This window comes from Varanus komodoensis, unplaced genomic scaffold, assembly GCF_004798865.1.
Source record: "Varanus komodoensis strain SLA01 unplaced genomic scaffold, ASM479886v1 scaffold14_1, whole genome shotgun sequence".
Lineage (NCBI taxonomy): Eukaryota > Metazoa > Chordata > Lepidosauria > Squamata > Varanidae > Varanus > Varanus komodoensis.
The window spans coordinates 19,583,974-19,611,366 of NW_025335438.1; the positions used below are offsets into that span (position 1 = coordinate 19,583,974).

At 39.7% G+C, this 27,393-nt stretch overlaps 1 protein-coding gene and 1 long non-coding RNA gene across 3 annotated transcripts; one reads left to right on the forward strand and one right to left on the reverse strand.

Moving 5' to 3' along the window:
- Window positions 1-4,319: 4,319 nt before the first annotated feature.
- On the reverse strand, window positions 4,320-22,696 carry LOC123020437. Of its 2 annotated transcripts, XR_006414099.1 has the most exons (4): window positions 22,055-22,195; window positions 21,827-21,967; window positions 8,976-18,053; window positions 4,320-5,121 (listed from the first exon to the last, which is right to left on the reverse strand). It is a non-coding gene; the product is annotated as an uncharacterized LOC123020437 (long non-coding RNA). The 2 variants fall into 2 exon arrangements; XR_006414098.1 differs by having other exon boundaries at window positions 4,320-18,053; window positions 22,055-22,696.
- Window positions 22,697-22,813: 117 nt separating this feature from the next.
- Window positions 22,814-26,999, forward strand: SNAI2 (snail family transcriptional repressor 2). The gene is made up of 3 exons (XM_044424185.1): window positions 22,814-23,196; window positions 23,784-24,329; window positions 25,883-26,999. The coding sequence occupies exons 1-3, from the start codon at window positions 23,118-23,120 to the stop codon at window positions 26,062-26,064; spliced, it is 807 nt and encodes a 268-aa protein (XP_044280120.1). The 5' UTR covers window positions 22,814-23,117; the 3' UTR covers window positions 26,065-26,999.
- The last annotated feature ends 394 nt before the right edge of the window (window positions 27,000-27,393 follow it).

The window sequence follows — 27,393 nt, forward strand, 5'->3', positions numbered from 1 at the left end:
GCTAAAAGAGAGTTTCTATAAACTCAGCTTTTTATGATACCTGACAGACAAACAACTGAGTTAAGTGCTATATTCAGGTGTGGATAATACATGCTGGAGATACAAAGCAGATATATCACATATGTTTTGGTATTATCCAAATATCAAGATCTTTTGGGAAAGGATATTGGAAAAAAAGATGAACCATCTCTTTGGATATGTGAAGAATGACATGCCTCAAGACAATTGGAAAATGGTCATTAAGTTGTTAACAGCTACTCTAGAGTTGCAGTGAGTTATAAATTGAAGCAGAAAGCAGTCTTGTCAATAAGAAAATGAATGGTAAGTTTCAAGGAGCTCATATGTAAATCCCTAGATGGGCTTTATTAAGTATATCGAGAGAAATGGGCAAAATCTAACATCCAGGGCATTGCCTATTTCTTCCATGCTGTTAGATAGCTTTAGTACATTTTGTGATTTTTCAGTATGATGGGAAACCTACATTTATTCAAATTATGCTGTGATGGATAAAAATACATTCCTGGCCTTTGATGAAGTGACATGGAAGAGTTTGCAACTGAAAAATATATGATGTACATATTCCAAAGACATTATTACATTAGTAATGTTGTTACAATGTGTTCATTTAAACATTTTAAATTATATAGAAGAATATTATCATATATTTATGCTAATGTGATTACATTAGTTCCCTGTGAAGATAGCTTTAAGAAGCAAAGAAAAATCTTCCTAATTCAATCTTCAGCAAAAATGGAATTATGTTAAAATCACAATAAAATATCTTCTAAAGCTATTTAAGAAAATAAAGAAAATGAAAGCACAAGCCACAGAGGCACCTTGAGATTTTCCTCCATTCCAGCCCCTTTAAAAGGTGAGGAGGAAAGAGAAGAGGCAGATATCTGTCTATAGTAAGCATCATGTCTTAAGGGAGAATAACTTCCCTGATAGATTATTTATTTATTTATTTATTTATTTATTTATTTATTTATTTATTTATTTAAAACATTTCTATTTACCCTGTGTGAACTATGGTGGGGAAGGTGGGAGAATTCAGGGGCTACAGGAGTATGCATGCCAGATGGGAAGCCTACATTGGAGAACTGGGATGCACACATAACAGTATGATCATTGCTAGTTCCTTCTTATTTGCCTGTTTATCTTTTCACATCACAGCCCTAGGAAACTGTGAAACATTCCTAGCTCTTTGGTTTGAATTTACCAAGAAAGAAATATATTTAGGATCAGGTTGCTAGGCAATTTTCTGTGAGCTTACAGTTCTGTAGTTCCCCACTACAATAGGGAAAAGATTGGGAGATCAAGTGAAATGATTGTTTTGGTGTTAGACATTATTTGAAAGGAATTTTTTTCTGGAGGCAGTGGGGCTTTAAGCTCAGTGACCTCATTCACACTATTTTCAAAAGATGAAAATAATAATGGTGAATCTTTTCAGCTTCATCTCTGTGTGTTAAATAGATCATTATTGTAAACTGTATGTATATTAATAGTAGCCTTTCTCAAATTTTCCATGTTAAAAAGCCTGATTAAAAAAATCAGTGTTGTTGAAAAATCTTGAAGGTCTTGTGTGGATTTGCCATCCCCTTTCTTCAGATAGCTAATGCCCTCTTGTGGGGAATACTTACTATAATACCAGCTATCCAAGACGCAACCAATTGTAGTTCATTTCAAGCACAAAGCTGTTTTTCATTTCCCCACATGCCCATTGTGTACCCAAATTATACGTTAGTTGTGCGATTTGTGTTTGGCCTATTTTCCCCACCACAAACTGCTCTATAAATCTGAAAGTGAGCAAAAGTATATCTGACCTAGATTTTTAGCCAACATCTCAGCATTATTTCTTTAACTATCTATACCCCAACCCTTAAAGGCAGATGTTTTATCCTTACTGCATCATCTACTGTGCTTTGTCCAACCTGCTGCCTTCCAGACGTTGTGGACTGCAGTTCTCATTAGTGCCAGCCACCCTGGCCAATGGTCAGGGTTTCATTTTATTATTATTTCTACTACTACTACATTGCAGTTATTCTCCAACTTTCTTCTCTTGCAAAGAACCCAACTAAGAAGTGTGTCTGTGTGTGGGGGTGTGTGTGTGTGTGCAATTGGTAGAGAACTGAAGTGTGGGGAACCCACCACTATAAACATAGAGTAAGTAATAAAAAAGAAAAATAGACTTTTTGTGTTCAAAGGGGCTTGAGACGTTCCTTCCTGTTGAAAATGCCTGGCAGTCATTTTCTCAAGATCATTCTGGAAATGTCCAAAGACCCAAACTATCTTCATAATGCAGCAAGATGAGGCAGCATACAACATTGCAATACAAAGAGAGATCTGCAAAGGAAATACTAACATCAGTGGACAGTACTTTACATTTGTTTTGGGGCTTGTTTGGAACTACTTTTATTTATCTAGTACTATGTGTGATGGTACTCAAACACAGTGTCATGTAAGAAACTGATAAAAGTTATTTGCCTTTGAACAGCTCTCTTCACTGTGTGTCCTAGAAACTCTATTCCAATCTTTGGTTTAGACAGAGTAAACAAAAAGTGGCTTAGGAAGAGACAAGAGTGGTTCTGCTGGCTTGGGAGTCAGGAATTTCATGTACAACTCTATTCATGCACCTGCACAAATGTGTACACACAAACACACCAACAATCCCAATAAGGGGAGATGATGCTTCCCTTGCAACCTAAAGCAGGAAAATGATCAACTGTATGAAGGATGTTGGAGGAGGGAGTTGATATCTTTCCAGGGGAAAAAGACTGCTCTGTATCAGGTGCAGTGAGAGAGGGCATTCAGCAGTAAGGTAGTGAGGACAACTGTGGGGGCCACAATAATAGCCATTGAGTCTTGAAGTTGTAAACCCCTGCCCTGGAACATCTGGAGGCTATTTCTGTTAAAAAACAAAACAAAAAAACAAGATGCTATTATAATACCAGTCCATACTATAATTCATCCCTTACTGTCAGTCTTTTCTTACCATGAATGAATTTCATTATGAATAAGTCATCATGGACTAGTTAGGTGGCAAATGTGCTAAACTTCAAATAGAAACTAAGATAAAAAAATTAAAAATATGAAACTCAGTTTTTAAAAAATAAAAATATGAAAGCAAGAAATGTGTGCTAGTTTTCTGGCAACAATCTCCCTGGGACAAACACACACTTGTTGAGTAGCATACGTAAGAATGTGAACTGTAGCTCAGCAACCCTGAGCAGAGAATAGAATGTAAGAATATGAATTAACTGCTGGATTCAGCCTGAATCATTTGTGCTTTCTGAAAAGAACTAGGAATAGGTTAGGAATGACACCAGCTACTTCTGACACGGCCTGAAAGTGCTCTGGATAGGAGATTTTATCTAAGCAAAACATATATGTTTGTTTGGAATCAGAGTGTGATGGAACTTGCAGGACACAGTCCACCATCAATGTGCTTATGATTGCTTTGGCCTGAAGACAATGCTTTCCATTCCCCTTTTTGTGCATGGGGGAGAAGATGGGAAGAAGATCAAGAACCCCCTTGGGGCCACATAAGGGACTGAACTTAAGGCCTTGGCAGCCACTTGTGATCGATGATAGTTCAGTTTGCATTTGTTTGCTTGGGTTATTAGCACTGATTTTATACCCTTGGAGTGTATAATTGGATTTTGGTTTTTATGCTAAATTGTTTGTTGTATCTTGCCCTGAAATCTATGGGTGTAGGGTAGCTGAGAAATACAGTAATTGATAAACATTCATAACAGCTGTATAGTACCTCCATAATCAGATACAATATGCCTCTCAATACCAGTCCTTGGAGAAGAACAGATGGATAGGACAGAATGGTCTGATCCTGCAGGGCTTTTCTTGCACTTATACAGGCAGCCAGGGCTTTTTTTGTCATAGAACGCACCGGAACAGCATTCTGGCACCTTTTTTCGACGAATTTTTCCACGTGATTTTGAATCTCCCTGTCGGGCATAGCAGGTTGGCAGCAAATAATTAAAATGGTGCATGCGGGCTGCTTGTGTGTCCCCGCTGGTTGTGATGGCGCTGCTCGGCTTGTGATGCTGCTCAGCTTGTGATTGGTCGTGTGGTCACACACTGAGTGCTTACTGTGGGTGGCGACCATTATGTTTCATTACACAGTGTTGGTGTGTGTAGAGTGACTGGCTACGTGCAAAAGGTAAATAATTTTTTTATTTTAAAAAAAGTTGGTGAATTGAAAATCTTTTTAAAATTTTTAGTGTAAAAGTGTGACCCCAAATTTAAAAATGAAAAAAAAAAAAAAAACCTAATTACTTCTCAACCACTGGTCCTGCTAATAAAAGATTACCCTAAAAAAACCCTAAATAAAAGATGAACAAGATGTGAGTTCCGGCACCATTTTTAAAAAATAAAAAATAAAAAAGCACTGCAAACAGCTAATACAGGGTCTCCTCTTCTCTCAGTCTTTAGCTGAACCACTGTTTCTCAAAGGCACCAGAATTGCAAGGGGTCAATTGAAAAACATATGTTGTTGTCTTCTTGACTTGCATTTAGTTATTTGACATCTACAGATTTCCCCAGTGAATTCTTTTTCCCAGGTTGAAGTAGTAAAGATTCTGGACTGTGCTTTGTCTCTTCTGACTGCACTGCCCTTTACACAAGGGGAGTATGTTTCTTACAAAAAATGACAGACTGTCTTTTTCTGAGTCTGATCAATTCCTCAAAATAGTAAGGGAATGTCAAGGACATAGCCAGCTGTTACATGGTGGTAATCATTCTGGGCAGCTGTCCAAGATGAGGAACATATGGCTCTCAGAATCATAGTGTGCCACAGTGCTAAGAGTATTGGACTGGACCTTGGGGATCTGGCTTCTGGTCCCCACCCAGCCATGAAGTCCAGCCATGAAGCCTTGGGCCAGTCTCTCTCTCTCAACCTAACCAATTCCACAGTTTGTTGTTGTGAAATGGAAACTTGGAAATGGAAATGAAATGGAAAGCAGGAAAACCTTGCAAGATGTTTTGGGTTTCCAAAAGAAAGGCAGGGTTAAATGCAATGTAATACTGATACTAATTACTTCCCTTCACTGTTTGATGCTGCTGGAGAAAGCAATTCTGTGTCCACTTCTTCTTTTAGATTCTAGCCTAGAAAAGAAAGCAGAGGATAAAGAAGATTCTAGGAGTGATCAGGTCTTAACAATTTTCCTGTGTATGCCATCCCATGATGCCCAAGATCTCCAGGGGAAGAAGGAAGAAATGGAAGGGGAAACATTGCTGGAGAAGGAGAAGGAAAAAGAGGAGTGCAGCTATGTAAATAGCATTTTTAGTGTTTCTCTGGTAGAAGAGTATATGTTACTGGGGACCTTCAGGGTGTCCACTTATCCCTGGCTACAGTCCTCAAAAAAGTGTAATCCAACTTCATTGACACAATCTTTCTAAAGATACACTTGCATAATTAGCAGAGGAATTCATGCATGAACCACAAGTGAAATAGGTTCTTGGGTATGAATGTGTCTTTGTAATGTAAAGTATCAGTAAAAATGGTTTTCAATAATTACTCTGGAATACAGGTGTGAAGCAAGAATTATTTGTTGTCTAGAAATGGATTTCAGGAAAGACAGCCAGTAAGAAGTAGGGCTGATCAATTTTTAACAACTTCCTGGATGCAGTCTAATTGCACATATATTCTTAGCATATCAATCTTTCACTTCTGCTTGTCCAGTGGAGCAATTGTGAGACACCCACTGGTGGAACAGTAGTTACACTAGTAGGTTTATAATTCACACTTCATTGAGAAATAAATATGTAGCTTCAACATGGTTTTTTGCTTTTTTGCGAGCTGATATGGTATCATGCAATGCTTAAGAAACTGAAAATTCTATGTAGTATCCTAGTATCAGTTTCTAGTCCATATAATATCCTAAAATTGATGGGAGGGCTTTCTCCAACCAAAATTGATTTTCATTTCTCACAGAGCCTATATTGTTCACAAAGGGACTTTCAAACATTCTAAATATTGTTCTAATTATCAGAGGAAATAGAAAATATACCACATTAAAAAGAAGTTTTATCAGAAGCTTTTGATATTTTCACAGTTCTTCCCAGAGGTTTTGTGTCATATTGATAAACACCCTGCAAGTCAAAATTCTCCCACTGGAATATCTTGCACTGTGGGCAAACAGAGCCTGTGGAGACACAGATCATCAGTCTGTCTGAAGACTGAATTTCATTCTAAAGGGCCACGTTCTGATGGTGGGTTGGGTTACAATGCGAAAAATACCAGTATAGTTTAGTTCAAAGCTCTTACTGCTGGTAACTAAGCCTTATGAGAGGAATTTCAGCCTTTAGAAGTATGTTCAGAGGAACTCCCCAGAAGGTGGAAAACATCAGTTAAAGCCTCAGGAATGTAGCTAAGAGAGGAAGGCAAGGTCCTACAGGGAAACCTAACTGAGATTAGGTGGGTCTAGATTGGGTACATGGGTTTTGTATATCCTGTATAAGATATTCAAATTAATTAATAAAGTGAGTAGCATGTTATAGATATTTAATGCCAATATGCAGTACTATGAACTGTTAACTTGTTGTAAGTTTACATTTATAATTTTCCTGATAAATTACAGCCCTATATAGCATATGCTTAGCGGTACAATCGAGGTGGCTCTGTAAACATCCTTACTGTTACAGAGAAATCTTAGTTTGACTGTGTGTAATTGCAAATAAAGGTGCCTTAATCTAATCCAACTGGAGAAGGAAGCTAATACACTAGATAGAGAAATGTCTCTGAAATTCCCTTCAATACAGGTGACAACTAAGTATACCAAACTGGTAGCAGCATGAGAAATACAAAGAAGCTGCCCTGTTGTTACAAACAATTACAAAGAATTGTAGGAGTGTCTGCCTTCTTATTCTATTGAACTAAGAACATAATAATCAAATCTGCCTGCCACTGGGTAGTTCTAACAATTAGGAAGCAGTAATTGCATAAAAACAAGCATTATCCACATGAAAACAGCCTCTATGGTATTCCTACGGCTGAACAAAATAACTCCATCAGTGAATTTACAAACTATCACTCCAAGCTATTTTCTTCAATATGCAGCTTTCCATTTGCAGGAACCTACTACACAGGGTCTACCTGCATGCCAGGATTACACATGATGACAATGTCCGAGGTTTGCTGTCAGTTCTTGATAACAATGCTTGTCAAGTTACATTGCATTGCAGAAGTATTTTCTCCTAGATTCCTTGACTTTTCCACATTTTGTTACAACCTGAAATTGAAATGGATTGACCACTTGATGTATACATCATTTCATCAATATATGATTATATATATATATATAATTGTTATGTTGTACACAAGATACTCAAAACTGTGAAACTGTAAATATTTTTATTGTGAAATAAACTGATGCTTCTTGCTTGCATAAGTATTTACCCACTATACTGTGAAATATCTAAATAAATTCTGGTGCAACCCACTGTCTCAGAAGTCAGAATAGAGAGTTGAAAGGAGCCCACCTGTGGCAATTCCAGTGCCATATGATCTCTGATTAAATACACTCATTTCTGGAATATCCCAGTTTGTTGGAAAGGACATCTAAAAAGCAGCATCAAGCAGCTGTCAATACAACTCTGGAATAAAGTTGTGCAGAAGCACCAATCAGGGTTGGCTTATAAAAAACGAACAAACACATCCAAATTATGAACATCCTCCAGAGCACTGTTAAATCTGTTGCTGCAAAATGAAAAGACTATGGCTCAAGCACAACTTCCTAGAGAAGGCTGTCCTTCAAAACTTGGTGACTAAGAAAGGAGATAATCAGTCACAGAAATAACCAAGATAGCAATGGTAACTCTGAAGGAACTGGAGACCTCCGAAGTTGGGATGGAAGAAACCAACCATTAATCAACAAGATGTTCCACAAAGCTGGCAAAAAACCCCACAACAACCTATTGCTGAAACAAGCACTTTTCAAGGTCTGTTTGTAGGTTGCAAAAAGTCTTGTGGGAACTAACTCAGGGACAAAAGTTCTCTGGTCTGATGAGACCAACATAGAACTTTCTGGCCCTGCTACAAAACACTGTGTGTGGCTCAAAGCCAGCAGTGCTCATTGATCTGAGAACCCCATCTCCACAAAAAGCATGGTGATGATAGCAGCTTTCCCTTATCAGAGACTGAGAAACTGGTCAGGATGAGCCTGGTGGATAATGCCAAATACAGGACAATTCTAGAGGAAAACCTGTTTCAGTCTACAAGGGACCTAGGATGGGGGTGGAGGTTAGTATTCTATCAGGACAATGCTAAACACACAGCCCAAGTAACACTAAAATGGTTTCAAAACAGGAATCTGAATGTCTTTGAACTGAATGGTCAAAACCCAGACCTCACTCTAATTGAGAATCTGTGGCAAGGCTTGAAAGCAGCTGTTCACGAATGGCTGCCATCCAACCTGACAGAAGAGGATCAGTTTTGCCAGGAAGAATAGGCAAGCGCTGCAGGATCCACAATGGAGCACAAAGCTAATAGAAACTTACTCAAGTAGTTTCTATGCTGTTGTTGCTGTTATATACAATCAGGTTACCTCTGACTTATGGTGACCCAATGAGTGAAAGCTCTCCAAAATATCCTAACTGTTCTGCAGTCAAGGCTGTAGCTTCCTTTAAGGAGTCAATCCAACTCACTGTTCTTTCTTTTCTTCTCCTGCTTACTGTATTAACTGAAGGGGAGAATAGTTATACAACCCACACATGCCAGGTTTTTTTTGTTTGTTTGTTTGCTTAAATGTTGTGCCACAATAAAAATATTTTGTTGAATATCTTGTGTACAGCAACTGGTAACAATGCCAGGCCAATTATTTACAGTTCCAAGATGTAATACAAGAAAATGTGGAGGGGAGCAGGGTTAATACTTCTGCAAGGTATTTCAAGGAACCCTTTCTAAATTGCTTTTCTACCAAAGAACACATGCACACAGCAAAGTACATTTTAGTACTCACTCAGTTTATATGGGGTATCCCATACAGGCCTTAATCATATGCAAAGATAGAGATCAATATGCTTCAGAACGTGCACCAACAGTTCTGTATGAATATAGATTGTAAAAGAATGTCATAACAGGAAACAAGATGTCTTTCAAAGAAGCTTGTTAACTACTACTGATCTGCTCTTTCAAAATTCTTTGATAAGTTTCTGATGAATGCCAGGGTTTGGGGTTTGTGAGCTCTCACACTTCCAGGATCTGCCTGTTACTATTGTTTAACAGTGTTTTTATCATGACATTGTTAACAAATATTCACATTTATTGTGGCCAAATAAAACTGTTAGCTACCTATGCACACACATTCATCCCAAACTAAGTTACAATAATCTAGTGCACATTTTCAGTTCTTCATAAAAACATTATGCCACCCATGTAATTAGATACCTTCATGAGCTTCAGTCTGCCTCACTCTGTACTGAAGTGTGGCCAACCCCATTAAAAATAAATATAAGTAATATAACTTTTTTCAATTTCCCACATTACAAATCTACATTATTTAATTTGTTCCCATTGTGATTCTAAAGTTCTTGTGTATTTTTAAGAAGCTTTCACTCACGTAGGATTAACAGAAAATCAATTTTATAGCATTTAGATATGGATCATGAGATGTCATGGTCACATGAAACCTCTATGCATGAATGCACAATCTCATCTACTTGCGTAGTGTAATGAGTGAAAACAGATCCTTATTAATTGGAAATGCAATTGGAAATAACACACACAAGAATGTATACTTTAGGCTCAACTTTTGGCTTTGAATACGTCTTGCTGTACAGACAAATACCGTTTTAGGATTTTGCCCACCCCCTAATGAGCTACTATCACAATTTGGGGCTGCTATTTTTTAAACAAACACTTTAATCCTGCAACAGGGTGGGAATGGGTTAGGGTTAAATTTATTAAATTTATGAGCACATAAATAGTGCTAGTGAAGCAAAACAAAAGTTGGCAGTCCTAATCATAGATACATAAATGGGCACAGATATTAATGATGCTGTACAATAGAAAGGACAAACACTTTTAAAAAACTGTTAAGCTTCAGGTTTCATTGCCAAATCTATGGAAATTTCTTCCTGGATGTTTCCATATCACAGTCTTTCTTATCTTATTAATTTGGAGGTTTAATAAATTCTATCAGGTAGCAACTTGATAGTGTTACTCCACACTATTAATCCCATTCTGCTTCTAGATTAATGTCTCATGATTTGAAAAATGATGTGTTGAATTGTAAAGCCACAAGCACCCTAGGTACTGGATTCAGGCTGGCCATTACAGAATTGCTTATTCTGTTCATTGAGGGCACTGGAAGCTCCCTGTTGAAAGAAAACAACAATTGTGGAATTTTTGCTGATTTCTCCTCCCCACTCTGTCACATCTGCCTGCACCACAGGATCTGCTAGCCAGTCCTCCAGAGCAGCTTTTCAGGGTGACTCAGGGGGAAGGAAGAACTATGAAGATCACCTTCCTCCATAGAGAAAGGACCTCTGCCAAGTGCTGGCCTGTATGTCTTCTTATGACTGCATAATTAACTGGTCAATAAAGCAGACATTTTGGTACCCCAAGAAGACTTTTCACTGCTGGAATGAAACTCAGGGACCAAACTTCTATCATTTTTCAGGGATTCCTGTTGCAAGTGAAAGCATTCCCTTAGCTTTATTCCAACTTATGCTGGGGGCATAAGAGAAGCAAGATCACTTTTGTATATCCCTAAGTGGATAAGGAATTGGCACTAGTTCTACACACAGCACTGGCAGCACTAGTGCCAAACAGAGAATTGGATGATTAAATCTGGATTACTGAATTACCGAATCCTCCACGCTCTGCATCCAGATGATTGGCACTATCCCTGATGATCTGCCAAGGCCTCCAACTGGAATGTTCTCCAGCAAATTATGCAAAATATTGTTTGAATACTCACCATAATGTTATGTTGTTCTGCCACTGTTTTGCTTCCCAGCCATTTACACTTATGAGGGACTAGATGCAGTGTGCTCTGAATTTTCCCATCCCATAGATCTTGGAGTTCAGCCTCCCCACACCACCCCCTTCCCCATGTACCTCTGCTGCAGCCTTTAAAGCATTTGGCTTGCTCATTAAAAATGAAATACATCTGATTGGATTTTAGAGCTAGCATGTTTATAACTGATGGACTCTAACATGCTAGAAGAGGCTCCATTCCTGTTCAATCTAAAAAGGAATGCAATATTTGTTATCCAAATGCAGCAGGAGTCTTATAAAAGAAGGGGGAGAGCAGACACATTTCAATTCAGGAATTTCACTTCTCAAAGGAGTGATCATTTACTCTTAACATTTATTTGTATTCCTGGTTTGCACTGATTCCTTTCAGTGAGGTTTGATATTGAATGAATATTTTACTTAAGATACCCATCACCCCTGGAAGAGATAGTATGCAGGAATGGTATTCCCACACCAGTAGACAGTTCTAGGAGACAGCAGGTTAGCCAAACTGAGAAACAGCAGTTCCCATCTTGTTTGAGCAAAATTCCACAGCAAAATGCAGGAAAGACCTTTGGGTGGGGGAGTCAAGAGCTATTCTACAGGCACTGGCTTCCTTAGAGCGGAGGCAGGAAGAAAAGATATCCAGATGTTTTGGGCTAGCTTCCAGAAGCTCCTGCCAGCATAGCCAAGCATTAGGAAAGCTGGATGTCACTGTCCCAAACATCTAGAGATCTATTTTCTGCCCATCCCTGCCTTAGAAGTGAGTCAAGTAGCCATGTTCAGCTCCCCTCTTCCTGCCACTGCCCCCCCTTCCATTCTTCCTGCCAGTGCTTTTTGAAGTAGGGTGGACACTTATGAAACATCAAAAAAGATGCCAGAATATGGCAGCTATTCACAAAAAATTGTATAGGCTAATTTAAATGTATAGTTACAATTTTTCATTATCATTATTAAGTAGAAATGCAATACATTGCAACATAGGATGGAAGGTTGTGATCAGGTTACTTTGGTGCTTGCCTGTTCAGTCTGCCATTCAGGGGCTAACTGTTGAATGGCAATATTACTTATAAGAACATAAGAAAGGCCATGCTTTTCATGCTACATTCAACCAAAGGTCAATCTAATCTAGTACTCCATACACATTGTGACAATTAAGCTGCTCACAGGAGCCCTCAAGTAGGATGGGTGTAAGACCTCTACCTGCCCAAACTCCTCAGCAACTGGTGTATGTAGGGGTGTTACCTATGGTAAGGTAGGCAGCATATAGCCAGAAAGACTAGTAAGCACCAATAGCCCCCTCCCTCTTGAATCTGTCCAATCCTTTTTTTTTTTTAAAGCCATCTGGATTGGTTGCCATCACCACTTCCTGTGGTAGCAAATTTCATAGTTTATATAAGCTGTGTGGAGAATTACTTCCTTTTTTTCTGTGCTAAACTTGCCACCAATCAGCTTCATGGGATGACCTTGGGTTCAAGAGTTATGCAAGAGGAAACAAAAGTCTCCCTCTCCGCTTTATCTGCACTATACATTACTTTAAACACCTCTATCGTGTTTCCCCTTCGCCTTTTTTCAAAGCTGAACAGTCTCAGTTGTAGCCACATCTCATAGTGAAATTTGCCCTTCTCTGCATTTTTCCAACTTTTTGGTTGCAGCAACGATTTGTGAAAAGGAAGTAATATTTTGGCAATTCTGTTTATTCTGTTCCTAATTGTACCTAGCATGGAGTTTGCCTTCTTCACAGTAGCACTGTGAAGCACTGGGCCAACATTTTCATCAAGCTGTCCGCTACTACCCAAGATTCCTCTCTTGCTCACTCACTACTAGTTCAGTTCCCATCAATGTATAATTGAAGTTGGAACTCTTTGTCCCAGTGTGCATTGCTCTACACTGCTTCTATTGAACTGCATTTGCCATTGTGATACCCATTCTCCCAGACTGGAGAGATCCCTTTGTAGCTCCTCACAATCTCTTTTGGCTTTCACTGCCCTAAAAAGTTTACTATCATAGGCAGATGTGGCCACCTCACTATTTACTACTAATTCCAAGTCATTCATAAATAGGCTGAAAAGCACTGGTCCCAATATACAGAATCCAATGGTGACCTTTCTCCTGCCATTTATTCCCATCCTCTGTCTTCTGTTTCTTGTCCTCCAGGAAACAAAATGTCCAGGGCTAGTCCAACCAAGTTACCATCTAAGCAAGAGGCAAATTGCATGGAACCTCATTGAGTTTTTGCCTGGAGATATTTTTTTGCCACAGGTCTGAAAGAAACATTTCAGATGTAGAAACTCCAGGCCATGGCCAGACTAGGGCTCCCAAGAAAAATTAGCTGGGAAGCCTGGAGCCTCACTGTTGTTCATTAAAAGTCTAAGATAAATCATTAAAATTGTTCTCACCTTATAGTGTTATGAGCAAACCGTGAAAGGGATATGTAGCTCAAAATGTACAAATGGAGGAGTCAAGAGTGAACAAGACTAAGTCAGAAGATGAAAAGCACTATCTGGAACAGATATGCTTATACCCGGCAAATAAGTAGGCACAATTCACATTTGTGCTGTCATGCTGTTTCTTTCATATCTAATGGGTTTCAAGCTGGAGAACCTCACAGTAATTTGCACCCAGTAATATGTATAGTAAAATGTCAAACCATGGAAAATTCAATGCAGAAACCTTAAAGGGGCAATCCTAAGCAAGGTTTAAAAAACATCAAGGAAAAAGATGCTCAGTGTCCCAGAATTTGCTTACATGTTATTTACTAAACTAAAAAGTTCAGGAGCTTTTTGCAGATTTCAAGTGGTTCTCCAATCAACACAGCTATTTCATCAGTGCAATCCATTGTTAATTACAGGACTGAGAAATTTTAATGTATGTGAAATTCATTTTTGGGCCACTTGGTGGCACAACTTATCTCCTTTTGGTTTTAGCAAACACTATTCTCTAAAAAGAACCTGTGAGGTTGGTGTGTGGAGAGTACTTGTGTCCAGCAGGTGTCTCTTCCCAACCATGCAATGGTGCTTGAAATGCCTGCTTTATTCTTTTGGATGGGGAATTATTCTTTTCTAAATCTTTCTATCTTTTTGAAAAATTGCTTTGACATAAGATTAGCATAACTCAATATGATGCAGAAAATACAGTCCAGCTGACTCATCATTCCACAATAAATTTTCCTGTTTGTTTTTTCAGCCCAGGTGTGTGCAACATGGAAGTACCCCACAGAATATAACTGCATTATTTTATCATTCTTTACAGTCAATTAGGAAAGACATTTGGCTCATTTTTAAAAGACTGTCCTGGATAATAAGAACTACAAATGCTGACAATTATGTTTGCCATTTGACATGTTTAAAAAAATACTTGTCAACTGCACCACCAGCATGGAATTTCTTCCCCTGGAGGTTCCCCAAAGCTTCAGCCCAAGCATGCTTTGGAAGCTCTTCAGTTTCACTGGGATATGGTTAGAGTTGTTACATCTTGCTTCTACTTTACTTTGAAATTGATGTCATCTGCTGCAAGCCTTGAAGTAAATCATCTAGGGCTGGGTTGTGAGCAGCAAGATGAACTGGGAAGCAGGAGCCATCAGACCCAAAGAGGAATCAAGACCAAAAAGTAGGTCAGAGTCAAGAGACAAACTAGGAAGCACAATCAAGAAGGATGCCAGGAGTCAGGGGCAAGAGAAATTCAGGACAAACAGACAAGCCAGAAGGCTGGCCCAAGGAGCAAGCAAGAACTAAAGGATACAGGAATTCATCACAACTTTGAAGATCTTGATGCTTAAGAAAGGCTTAACTGGCCGAGGGAGTGGCCATATATCCCTTCTTGCCTGCTTGAACAAATTGCATCCGTGCTGGGCCTACAAAGTGCCTAGGCAGATGCTCCAAACATGCCGCTCAGTGGCTCAACCATGTGGAGCAACCACATACAGGTGTCCAGGTTGAGCCCTGGCAGCTCATTCCATCTATTGTAATAAATATGTAATTACTTCTTTCAGAAGGATAATTTGTATTCCTGTACCATGATGCTTCACATACTGACCTGGAGCAAGAGCAGTTTAAAAAATTGATGGCAGGATATACACACTGGCAGCATTTCCACTTAAGTTGCACATTCATGCTAACATATGAGGAGGAGTTTCATCCATACTGTATCTGCAATCCACATCTGTCTCATGCAATTGCCATCATTAGTTTCCTTTGGACATTTCAGAAGTATAAAAAGCATGTGAATCATTTGACAGGGTTGGCCATAATATTAAAAAGTAAGTCTCCTAGACATGGGACTCAGACTAAAGTCTCCTCCAAGGAAAGCAGTGCTGAAGGCATTTCTGTGAGATAAAAGAATGTTAAAAAGATAAAAAGCCTGCAATTTTATAGACATTTGCCTGGAACTGGTTGTAAGCCCCACTGAACACAGTGATGAGGTACACATGCATAAACCAGTACTGGAAGAGCTTTTCGGCATAGGCCTATCAGCGGTTAATTCTCTGCATCTACTTTCAGTTTCATCACAGAGCTGAACTCTGAGCTCTGAGTATTTCCTTTCTTGTTTTCCCATTGTAGAACCCCTAAGTGGCACTGTGGTACAATGGAATGGTGCAAAAGTTCCCTTCACAATGAAATGGTGCATTCTCCTTGCTCTAAAACAAGTTGTTAAGGTGCTGGTTAAACATGGAAGCAATACGGGAAGGTTGGAATTTCTAAATAACCATGAATAAGAAATATTGGACACTCAATAAATGCCTTTAGAAAATGCCTCTATTTCTGAGTAAACTTACATCAAATTGCACTGTATAAAATATCTAAGAAAGGAAATCAGTTTAAAACAGTCACCATTTGTAATTTAAAAAGCTAAGGAAAATTCGAATTCTTTGGCACTGAAGAAGTCAAATAAAATGTGTAACGTCTGTTGATAATTGAGCCTCACCAATGTCCCATTTAGCCTGACAATTGCAGTAAATGATCTAGTACCAGTACTGTGTTATCCTCTTTTGCATCACTGATAATGAGAGCCAGCAAATGAGAGATAATGATAAACATAGAGCCAGTGAGGTGGGGACCTGGGCGGCCTGGATTCTAGCTCGCTGGGTGACACTGGGGCAGTCACTCACTCATAGCCTAACCTACCTTACAAGGCTGTTGTGAAGATAAAATGGAGCTATGTAAACCACCTTGGGTTCCTCACAAGAGGAAAAAAGTGGGATATAAATGTAATGAAATGTGATGATGAAGTTTTATGGCTATAAAAAGGGCAACTCTGTACAGTAACATTCACTGCTTGTTTTCAAATCAGTCCATGTCAGAGAGGTACTGCATGTCAATGAATTAAATGAATGTGTGGCAATCTATAACCAAAAAAAGAAGAGAGCACCAATGAGCCATACATTTGTCCCCGCATAACATGGGGCATTTTACATCCTGGTGGGAGGGCTGTGTGAACCCAAGGTTTATGCCAGCATTTTACCATAAGTACTACTTACCTGCAGGACTGATGGGTGAGCCAGACCTTGCATTCAGATGTGCTGTGAAAACTTATGGAAATAGTTATGAGGAAAACATGAGAAATCAGTAGTGCAGTAGTGTATTGAAGTAGAGGGTATCAGATTTTTTTCTTTAAAATATGTTGGAATAAATAATGTGGGAAGTTTGCAATAAAGCATTAAATAGAGCATTTCTCAAGTTAATTGAAGTGTTCACTCTCAGTACTGTAAAGTGGAATTTCTGTATGTATATAGAAGTTTTACTTAACACATGTCCAATTGGCCATCCAGTCATTGAATCCAAATTACTTGAGTACTGTTCAGTAAAAAGGAATAAATTGGCTGAAATCCAGATACTCCAGCTTAATTATTTGGTGACTATACTTGAAATATTTCTAAAAATGCTTTGGAATAGAGATTGTTCTTAGGCTGGAGAATACTAGAATTGTAGACCTTTTTTCTATCTAAAAAATCATGGGTTTGTACCATTTTCAGGGATCTCGGTGAAGTGCCACCGATGCTGAAGGTGCTGGGGACCTGTTTGGAAATGACATATGCCATTCACTTCAGCCTCATACACTCCCCATTTCCCAGGCATGTCCCTTTGCTTCCTCTTTGGGGCTGATATATAAAGCCAGAGAGTCCCCCGTGCAGTATACCAACTGAGAGGGTGGGGAGGGGACACTGTGTGACAAGATAATGTCAGGAAGCCAAAAGATTGCTTCCTTGGTTAACCTACGTCATTTCCCTGAGACTCAAGTGGGACTTTCTCTATGCTGGCCTCACTGGATAGTATAAAAAGTAGTAATCAATGCCCAGCATTATGATGTATCAGGGAAAAAAGGGAGGGTGCGGGTTCTACTGAAGCACTGAATTAGCACTGGCAGGATATACTAAGCCTATTTTTGTGTCATTGTTAATTAGGGTTTACAAGAAGAAGAAGATGATGATGATAAAGTGCATGATGCTGCTATTTATTATTGCTTCAGAAAAAAATATTTCTCTATATTCTGCTTCTCTTAGCCCTCTTTTCTGGAAGTTATTAATTATAATTTGGAATACTTCTATGAAAAAAGTTGGGTAAATCACCTAAATACCCCAGATCTATCATGCTATCTATTCATTTTATCTGTATCCTATTTGCCTATAGGATACGATGAGATGATTGCCTTTTTCAACCATATTTTCAATGCGTGTTAAAAAAAATATCTGCGATTAAAATTAGTAGCTAGCTATAACCAACTTGCAGACACAGTAGGACTTCCTTAGGAGTACAGTGCATTCACCAAATTGTAGTATGTGAGTTTTAACAACTTGTTATCCTCCATTTTTTTTTAATTTGTGCCCAGCATATACCTGCATACATTTAGTAAAAAATAATTCATTAACTAATGCTGGATGAGAAACTTAAATGTTAAAATGTCCCCATCTCACATAGATCATGTATTAATCATTATTGTGTATTAGTGATTATCTTTTTATCACACAAATGTCTGAGGGAAAAAACAGTTTTTTCAAGGTGAGAACTTGCCAGTGATCACTTCTGCCATGAGCTGATGTCACCAGGATGTGTAGTGCACTGTTCATGCTTCCTTGATGGTGCTGAAAATAAAGTAACATAATGATTTATACCTTCACATTACTGTTCCTTTGCATTGCCCACCTTTGTTTGTATCTGTAAAATAAAATAAAAAGTCACTATCATCAGCAAGCCCACATAAGGGAGGAATGGAGGGATAGAGTTCAGAAAATTCAGGATGAGCCATGTCCCTCCACCATGGAAATAAATAAGAGCGTAACCTGTTCTCTGCATTCTATTTAAACAAAAGGGCAGTTCACCTACTCCTAGAGCCAACTCTTGTATCTCCTGGACCAACCAGACAACACAAGCTTATATTCCAGTGCTTGAGAACCTCTTTCAGCCTGAGGCCCAGATTCAGCTTGGAGGCTGCATTCCAGTGGTGGATAGAAGGGTAGGGACAACATACAAAATCACAAGCTGAGGTAGTGTAGCTTAAAGTTCTAATTGCAATCCACTAAGTCTTTGAACACCCATTTCAACATTTTAAGGAAGGAGGGAATCACAAAAACTGAAAAGCTACCAAATAACTGGTGGTTGGAGAAAGGGATGGAGCTGGGGAAGAGGTGATGCTGATGGTGCTACCTCAGAGAGTTACATTTGACCCTCAGCCTGAATTACCTTACCTTCTTGTATGTCATGCAGCATGCTTAGATGAAAAAAAATCTGTTTCCACCTACAGTCCTAACTTTGGGTTTGAAGCTTCCTCTTTCCACACCAACCCCAGTGGGAAATCAGCATACACTCTGAGACACTATGTAAAATCTCTTTTCAGAAGTGAAAAACAGTGGATCAAGAAAAGCCACATATGATTGGTCCTTTTTCTGTCAAGTCCACCAAGTGCTGCATACATTGCATTTCAAAGTTGAAAAACTCTGTATCATCCCTAAGCAGGCATCCATCAGTATAGCAGTGGATGGCTTTTCAGAAAACTGGATTATGAATTAAAAGAGTAGCCATGTGAGCCATACAAAACACTACATTCTTGAGCCTTTAAAATGAAAGGTGCCTTGCTTTTAACATTGGTTCTGATAAAACTATGAGCTTTCTTTTGGGTCAGTTCTTCCTTTCTGGCACTATGATCTCTCTGACCTTTTTCAGGAGAGCGATGCAGTTGCCCACTCTGACTTCACTTTAGACACCTGTTTACTCTGACTCATGTAGTCCTCATAAGGACTCACCCAGTTTTTTGACAGCTAACCTCACTCAGGTAACAGTATTTTGCTAATATCCTTCCAGAGCCATGTAATAACATGCCTTGCACCCAATGCCCAACATCATTCATCTTAGCCCTGCCATTTGGCTGACATGTCAGGGCTTTATGATTTATACAGAAATCTAAATATTAGAGCCCAGGGGATTAATTCACCATGGAATTACACTGCGATGCTGGCAAAACTGCATCTGGCATGAGACAATGGAGAATGAGAATATTTCCAACTTGTGTGTCACATATACAAGCTGATTCAACTGTAAGCTGATATAAAAGAGCATAATGCCATGCTCTCCAGAACGATACCCACAAAGCAGAGCCAGACCGGCTTGATACGAAAGTAGTTTTCTGTACCAAACATCCCAGGACTTCTATAATTCAAACAGGTGTGAAAATTTGCCAAAGGGGAAACATTTCACGCAGTCCACATGGCAGAAAGATTTTCATCATGTATTGATCATCTACACAAAATTTTGTTAAGGAAGGGATAGGTGACACTCTTGCTTTGCTCTGAGAAGGAAAACCCTAATCCTACCACTTAATGTGTACTTAGCATCAGCCATGTGTCACAGACATGACATAATCCTGCCCAGTAATCTATGGCTGACATTCACAAGCTACTGAGTCTAGAACAGACCTATTTTATTTTGCATGGATTTTCCCAGAGAAATAAATGGTAGATGACAGAATAAAACAAGAGATGCAGTGTTGAAGAAGGAGAACACAGTTGATTAAAGAACACTGGGCTGCAGGGATGGAGCATGGAAGAGGTATTGTCAAAGACCAAGATCTAAAAGTGGGATTTTGCAGTTGAGAAAAAAATGAGATGATATCCCAAAATAATAAAAGATGGCAACAATATGTAAATTCATTTGGAATTAAACATACTCTACATTTGAACCCCATCTTGATCCAGGCAAGCTGAAAGCACCATACTATTTGTTATGGGGCAAATATTCAAGTTTCTACAGCAGAGGTGTGCTTTATTAATTAAAAAAGGTAAACCTCTCATGGGTAAACACTTGCCTTGGAGCCTGTTAACAGCTAAATCTCTACATGAAAGCAGATAACTTTGCTTCTGCACTCGTTTTGGCATCTCCCAGATAAAGAAGTTATGCAGCTTGACAAAGCACTTTGCTCTTACAAGTCTTAACAGAACCACAGGGATTTTTTTAAAATGTCTCCTTTCCAACACCTGTTGCAGAGAAGGCAGGGGTGGTCTTTATGCAACTTTCCTTCACCCTGCATTCTCATTGTATATTCCTTGATCTACTCGTTACTAGTACATTTTGTAGCATGCCTGCATGAGGAAAAGTAGGATTTAAGTGTATTCCAAAGTATAAATATCTACTTTGGAATTCATTATGAATATTAACACAGTAAGGATATGTGTGTCTACTGTTTGATTTGAACAATATGCCTATATAAGTGTTGGTAGTTTAAGCCGTTTGTTCATTAAAAATGTTATACAAAGTTTCATTTAAACACTGGTATTATGTAAACACTACAAACAAGCAGTGTGATACCATATGGTATGCTAAGAGTACTTCCTGATGAGGTTTTTATCATGCCCTGCTTCATTCACAGAACTTGATTGACTGATGCTGGCAACTGACCTTGCGGGGCTTTTCAGCAGTAAAGCCAAACAACAACTTTACAGGTGGTCCAAATATTGCCATCTCACACTCACACTACCTGACCAAACTGCTCTCCTGACCTGAATCTGCTTGGACACTCCAATCTTACTCTGAGGCTTTTCTCCAAGTGCCACCTCCAAGATAAGTTTGGAGGGTAGTGACAAGGGAGGGGTCCAGTAGTCGCATTGCCAGTTCCAAACCACCCAGAAAGCTTTGCCTATGGGGTGGGGTGGGGGGATTATAGAAATTAAATAAATAACAAGTATTATTATTGCACAAAGATCTTCCCCCTGCAGTTCACCTAGCACCAACTTCATTATCTTTTGCTTCCAGGTTCCAACTACCCTCTTCTCCCAGGCTTCCAGTGGCATAGGATGGGACATACCAGCCATTTTAACAGGTCTAGGTTTTATTGAAATTGTTTTAGAAGCACAAACTGCTTTAAAAACTCATATAGTGACATGTTATGCTGTATTTTATTGCATCTGTTTTTATGCTGTATTTTTGTTACTTCAACAGTGTCTTATGAATTGCTGTGAATTGACCAGTTTGCTTAGGCTGTTGGGCAGCATAGACATGAAGCTAATTATAGCTGTTCTGTGCCTTTACACCATTTCTTCTATCTTATTCCTTAGCTGCTGCATGATGCCTCCAGATTTACAGTTCCAGGAGCCCTGTGATCTTCAAGGATCCCAAGTGAGAACCAGGTGCTCCCCTCTGGGCCATGAAGGAATCCATTCATGCTGTGTTCCAACCTTCCTTCATCTGGTGCCTCCAGTTTGTACTGGACTGCATCATTTTCGGGGATGATGGGGTTTGTAATCCAACATCTGGAGCAATGGGCAGGCTGGCAGGCGGGTATATTTTTCAAAGAAAACTAAAGCTACTTTCTTAGCAATGCTGTTAGGAAAACAGGATTCGAACATGCATATATTATTTTTCTTACCTGTCCTTTCTCCATCTCTCAAGAGACTTTCTCAGCAGATTGGAAGAATAGGAAGAAAACGTTTAATTCTTTGCTGAGCCATATTACAGGACTGACTTGATTTCCTCCAGGAAGGAAATGCAAAATTCTTTGCAGCAAGACCTTTGAAAATAGAAATAGAACTCAATTAGCCCTCATCCTGTGCATGTTTACTCAGAGAAAAGCCCCACTATGCCCGACGAAACTTACTCCCAAGTAAGCACGCACAGAACTGCAGCCCTCGTGTTCACAGCACCGACTTTTCCCTTTGAATCGGAGTTTTTTCGGACCTCCAAACAGGCCCAGATCCAGCTGAAGCTAGCTGCGTTCAGCTCCGGATCATTTCAATGGGACAGGGTTAACTTCAGCTGGATCGGGGCAATGCCTCTTGCTGCCAGCTATTCAAGGAGAAATACGAACTATTTCCTTAATCTATTCAACATTCTCCGCTAAACTCCTCTTCACTTCCAAAAATAGCAAGCGTCACATGACAAGCCAAAGGCCCGCTCATTAGTGTCTTAAACGGGACTATTTGTCTTGGAATGGTTTCCCCTCAACCCTCTGCTCTTTGCCCCTAATAAGAACGAACAGTTTATCCTGTGCCTTTTCATTATCACACATCTGGGAAGCAGGCTTGTTTTGTTCTTTCTTTCTTTCTTTCTTTCTTTCTTTCTTTCTTTCTTTCTTTCGCTCATGTTTAGTTTAATCAATAACTGTCACTTCTGGAGGGACTGCCTGCGCAGCTCCTGACCCAGGCGGGGGAAAGTGCCGTTAAATCTCAACTTCTCCCTGTCTTAATCTACTTTAATTGGCGGGCTAGCAGGCAGAAATCCGACAAGCATTCAAGACGCTCCTCCTGACAACAGAGACTTCCCCTGCTCCTCGCAGCTCGCCCGGTGGGAGGAGTCGAAACCTGACCCCAAGTCTGCAGCTCCTAAAAGGGATTGGATCCTCCTCGCAAAGAGCAAGGAGTCGCTCTCTCGGCCAAGCAGGCAGTCTGTCCAAGAACTCCCGCGACTGCACAAGCGATTGGAGGAAAAGAGCACCTCAGCCCGCCCTCCTGCACCTGACGAGCGGGTATTTAGTTTTCTGCACTTTCAAGGAGGCTGTGCGCGACATAATTCCACTTGCATGGGGTAAGCCGTGGATACCGTGTTATAAAGGACCAATGTGCCAGCCCTGAATCCGTCTGCTGCTCCAAAGCCCGGGACCGTTATTCTGCAGCGAGCGGCTTTCTTCTTCGCGAAAGGGGAGGGCAAGCCTGCGTTTCAAAATGCCACGATCTTTCTTGGTCAAGAAGCATTTCAACTCTTCCAAAAAGCCAAATTACAGTGAACTGGATACTCACACAGGTAATCCAAGTCTGAATGCTGTCTTAAAGTTGGAAGCGTTGCTCTCTGAAACTCTCAGAGAGAGAGTTGCTAAAGTAGAAGTTGTTTGCCAGGTTTCACACGTTGGTGCAAACTTTAGCGAAGTTTATATGGGGTGGGGGGAGTGGAAGGCTTTTCTTTTCTATTAGAAACACGTCAGTGCCAACGGATTTGCAGCTCCACCTTGCAGAGTTTGGCTTTGCTGCTAAAAAGAAAGGCGTTCTCAGTGGCAAACATGAAGGAGTTGTTTTTTTATGGGGGGTGGGAGGGAGACCCATAGGAGAATCATGTGGATTTTACTGCTGGTTTCTCTGGCTGCAGAGCTCTGGCAGGGACTGTGACTGTGATCAGACTTCAAGCTTACGGTGCAGAGCATAGATGTTATGTGTACAGAGATGAAGTTATGGAGGGTTCAGTCTGTAAAATCTTCTGTTGTGCATCTCACTGGAGCTTGATAATGTCAGCAGGATTTCATCACTGGCAATCTTCAGGAGTATTGGTTGTACTGCTGTGATACAAAGTCAGATCTCAGTCATCTTAAAATTGTTCTCTCTTTCTCTCCCCTCCAGTGATTATTTCCCCTTACCTTTATGAGAGCTACCCGATGCCTATAATTCCACAGCCAGAGATCCTGAGCTCGGTTGCTTACAACCCCATCACAGTGTGGACTACAACCGGTCTGCTGCCTTCTCCCTTGCCCAGTGACCTCTCGCCTCTGTCTGGATATCCTTCATCCTTGGGAAGAGTCAGCCCACCGCCTCATTCTGACACCTCATCCAAGGACCACAGTGGCTCTGAGAGCCCCATTAGTGATGAAGAAGAGAGAATTCAGTCCAAGCTTTCAGACCCCCATGCAATTGAAACTGAAAAATTTCAGTGTAGTTTATGCAACAAGACCTATTCAACTTTCTCTGGACTGGCCAAGCACAAGCAGTTGCACTGTGATGCCCAGTCTAGGAAATCTTTCAGCTGTAAATACTGTGACAAGGAATATGTGAGCCTGGGAGCTCTTAAGATGCACATCAGAACCCACACGTTACCTTGTGTCTGCAAGATCTGTGGCAAGGCTTTCTCTAGACCCTGGTTACTTCAAGGTCACATCAGAACTCACACTGGTAAGAGAGAGAGATGATTGCACCATGTATCACCACAATACCTTGCTTCCCTTCTTTTAAACTGCATTTTATTGTCAAGTTGATGCTGTGAAATTAATGGCATTAACACCAACATTCATTCCGATTTGTTCTGTGAAGTCTTCACCAGATCGCTTTCCTTTTCTTTCCATATCTCATTTGAGTGGGTCAGATTATGTATTGCTGCAACATTTTTTGGCTTCACTGACATTAAACTTTGCTTCAGCAAGCTGTCACAAGACAGACATCCATCTGGCCATAAGAATTCCTTGTTTCAACTTGGAACATGTTGTTGGGAAGAATGCAGGACTGAGATAGAAAGCAAACAGAAGCAAGGCAGAAAGAATAGGAAGCAAACAGAAATATCAGGTTCCTGACAGTAATCTGCACAGTCAAGATTTGTGCCCAGGCAGTGCATACAGCAAACCCCTTTAGTCAGCATCTGGGCACAGAATCCAGTTTACTCTCTGCTCAAACATATTTTACTTGGAAATGAGCTCCATTGAAACCAACGGAACTCAGTCTGCAAGAAATATGTGTACTGTAGGTAGTCTGTTAGAAGAATTATGATTTCTGTCCCAAATACACACAGCTTTGCTATATAGAAAATCTAAGCAATTTAGTTTAGCAAAAGCATGCATGGGATTGTAGCCTGAAATAGTGGATGTGGTTTCCAAATAAATAAGTTTGGAAGCATAGATGAATCCAGTTTAAGGTTGCAGCAGGAATCTTATGTATTACTTGGGAATAAATCCCAATCAGGACACATTGTGATTCAAACACCACATAAAACTAAAGTCTAAACTAAATCAAATTGTCTTCAATGGCATTGACAAGCTTAATGGTACAATTTTGTGTATGCTTATGTGGGTGCAAATTCCACTGAACATGGCTTGATTGATTTCCAGATTGGAGCTGCATCCATATTCATGAACTTGAAATGCATTCAGCATACTTCTGTGTAGGATGTAGGATTAGATTGTAATCCAAGACTGTCCATGCATGCCAATTGTTTGTGCATTGACTACTGCCTTTCACTGATCATGTGTGTGGTAGAACTTTATGGGTTTGTATTTGGATATTTTCATGGCAGAATGTTCTTGCTGATTCTAGTTCTTTTTCTAAAAGAGTAGGGTGCAATGCTGAAATATTCAACTGATGAGAGTTCTGCCATTCACAGCAGCAGCTTGTAAGCAATAGCCTTGGGCAGAAGAAGGTGTTGTACAGGATACAGTAAATGAATCAGGGAATATATGAAAATATTGGGTGGAGCTCAACCTAGAGGCGCTGCTTGCACCTGCTGAAGCAGAAGGTGTCAGTAGCTTGTCTTCAGATGCATCATGTGTGCAAAGCCTGAGAAGTATGAATGATGGTCCATAGTGTACTGAACTCTAATAATACAAGGATTCAATCACCCTTTTCATAGATTTTTTTTGTCCTTTCTGTGCAAATAAGTGGCCCTTTTATACAGGACATTCCTTAAGTTAGCTTTTGAATGATTAAACATCTTTGTTTGTTTGTTTGTTTGTTTGCAGGAGAGAAACCTTTTTCATGCCCTCATTGCAACAGAGCATTTGCAGACAGGTCTAATTTGAGGGCCCATCTGCAGACCCATTCAGATGTGAAGAAATACCAGTGCAAAAATTGTTCCAAAACTTTCTCCCGAATGTCTCTTCTGCACAAACACGAGGAGTCTGGCTGCTGTGTCGCTCACTGAGTTTACCTGGGCTCTGTACTTTTTTCCCACTGCTTTTCAACAAGATAAGAGAAACCTTTCTCTCTCTCCCTGGCATTTTATTTCTCCATCCTAACTCAGCAACTTTCCCAGAAGGTGCAAAACTATTTTAGTTCAAATGCTTCAGCATTGCTTCTGTGTGATACAAAGGAAATGAAAACAAGAAAAATACAGGAAGAAGCAAATGCCAAAAGGGACATGGTTTCTTTCTTTCTTTGCTAAGAAAGCATCACAAAACTGTACATTCCAGGCAAATGAAATCAACCAAAGAACTCTTTTTAAAAAATCAAATACCAAGAGTTTTTCCAGATGCCAAATATCACAGGTTTTTTTCAGAGTATTCCATATCAGATCAGTAAATGTCTAACAGGACAGGCCAAGTTATTTTTTTTTTTTTAACAACAGTGTACTTCTTGATCAGTAACCTGAAATGTCTTAAAATTGCATCATTCAATGAGGAACAAAGAGAATGTATGTCCAACTGTTTTCCATGTCTTAACAGTATGTGCCTTTGTAAAACTGTCACTGCACACATTTCTGGTGCATGCTTGATACATATTTTATTCTCTCTTTTTTAATTTTTGCAGTTCTTAACTTGTTTTTAAAACGGGAATAAGTGCAAGTGTGAGGGTTGATAGGAGTTTGTCAATGGATTTTAAAATGCTTTCCCCCCTAAATGCACAAAGGAAATGCAATATTGTGAGCAATACCCTCCAAGTGCCTTTAAAAATGATCTTCGTTAAGTATGTGGACATAATGTACATAGTTTTATTTTTATATGACTGAATGTGTTCTGAATCAAAATGAAATATTATCTATAGCAGTGTCTATAGGTACCTTGAAGAAAGTGTGAAGCCAAATATCTTTTATTGTTTTCTAGAAATAATTTTTGTACAATAAACATTTTGCAGTAAATAGCTGTGTAATTTGCCTACATAAGGTCAAGATGTGTGCTCTGATCCAAAGTCCTATTCTGTCTGTCTGTCTTTCTGTCTGTCCGTCCTTCTCATGCATACACACACGTGAAACTTGTGCTCACAATTGTCAGTGAGAAAGTCTGTCTGGGTTGGAGAGCTCAGTGTACAGACTGTAGTTCCCCATAACCAAGGCAATGGGTTCTACTCCGTATGGATCTCAACCATATGACCACAGAATCTTCTGAAAGGGCCTAAGGAAAAAAAATCAGCTGTGAAGTTAAAGGAAGCAGAATCAGTCCAGTAACTAGACAGGAAACTGTTTTAGACATTAGAGTTTGTTTCCCTGGGCTTCTTGGAACTCAAGCAGTAGAATACAAATGTAACAGGCCTCAGT

What these genes read in the sequence shown, in the direction of transcription:
- SNAI2 (XM_044424185.1), top strand. Translation starts at nt 23,118, where the DNA reads ATGCCACGATCTTTCTTGGTCAAGAAGCATTTCAACTCTTCCAAAAAG. An exon ending in TGAACTGGATACTCACACAG is followed by an intron (nt 23,197 to 23,783) that starts GTAATCCAAGTC and finishes TCTCCCCTCCAG; the next exon opens with TGATTATTTCCCCTTACCTT. An exon ending in TCACATCAGAACTCACACTG is followed by an intron (nt 24,330 to 25,882) that starts GTAAGAGAGAGA and finishes GTTTGTTTGCAG; the next exon opens with GAGAGAAACCTTTTTCATGC.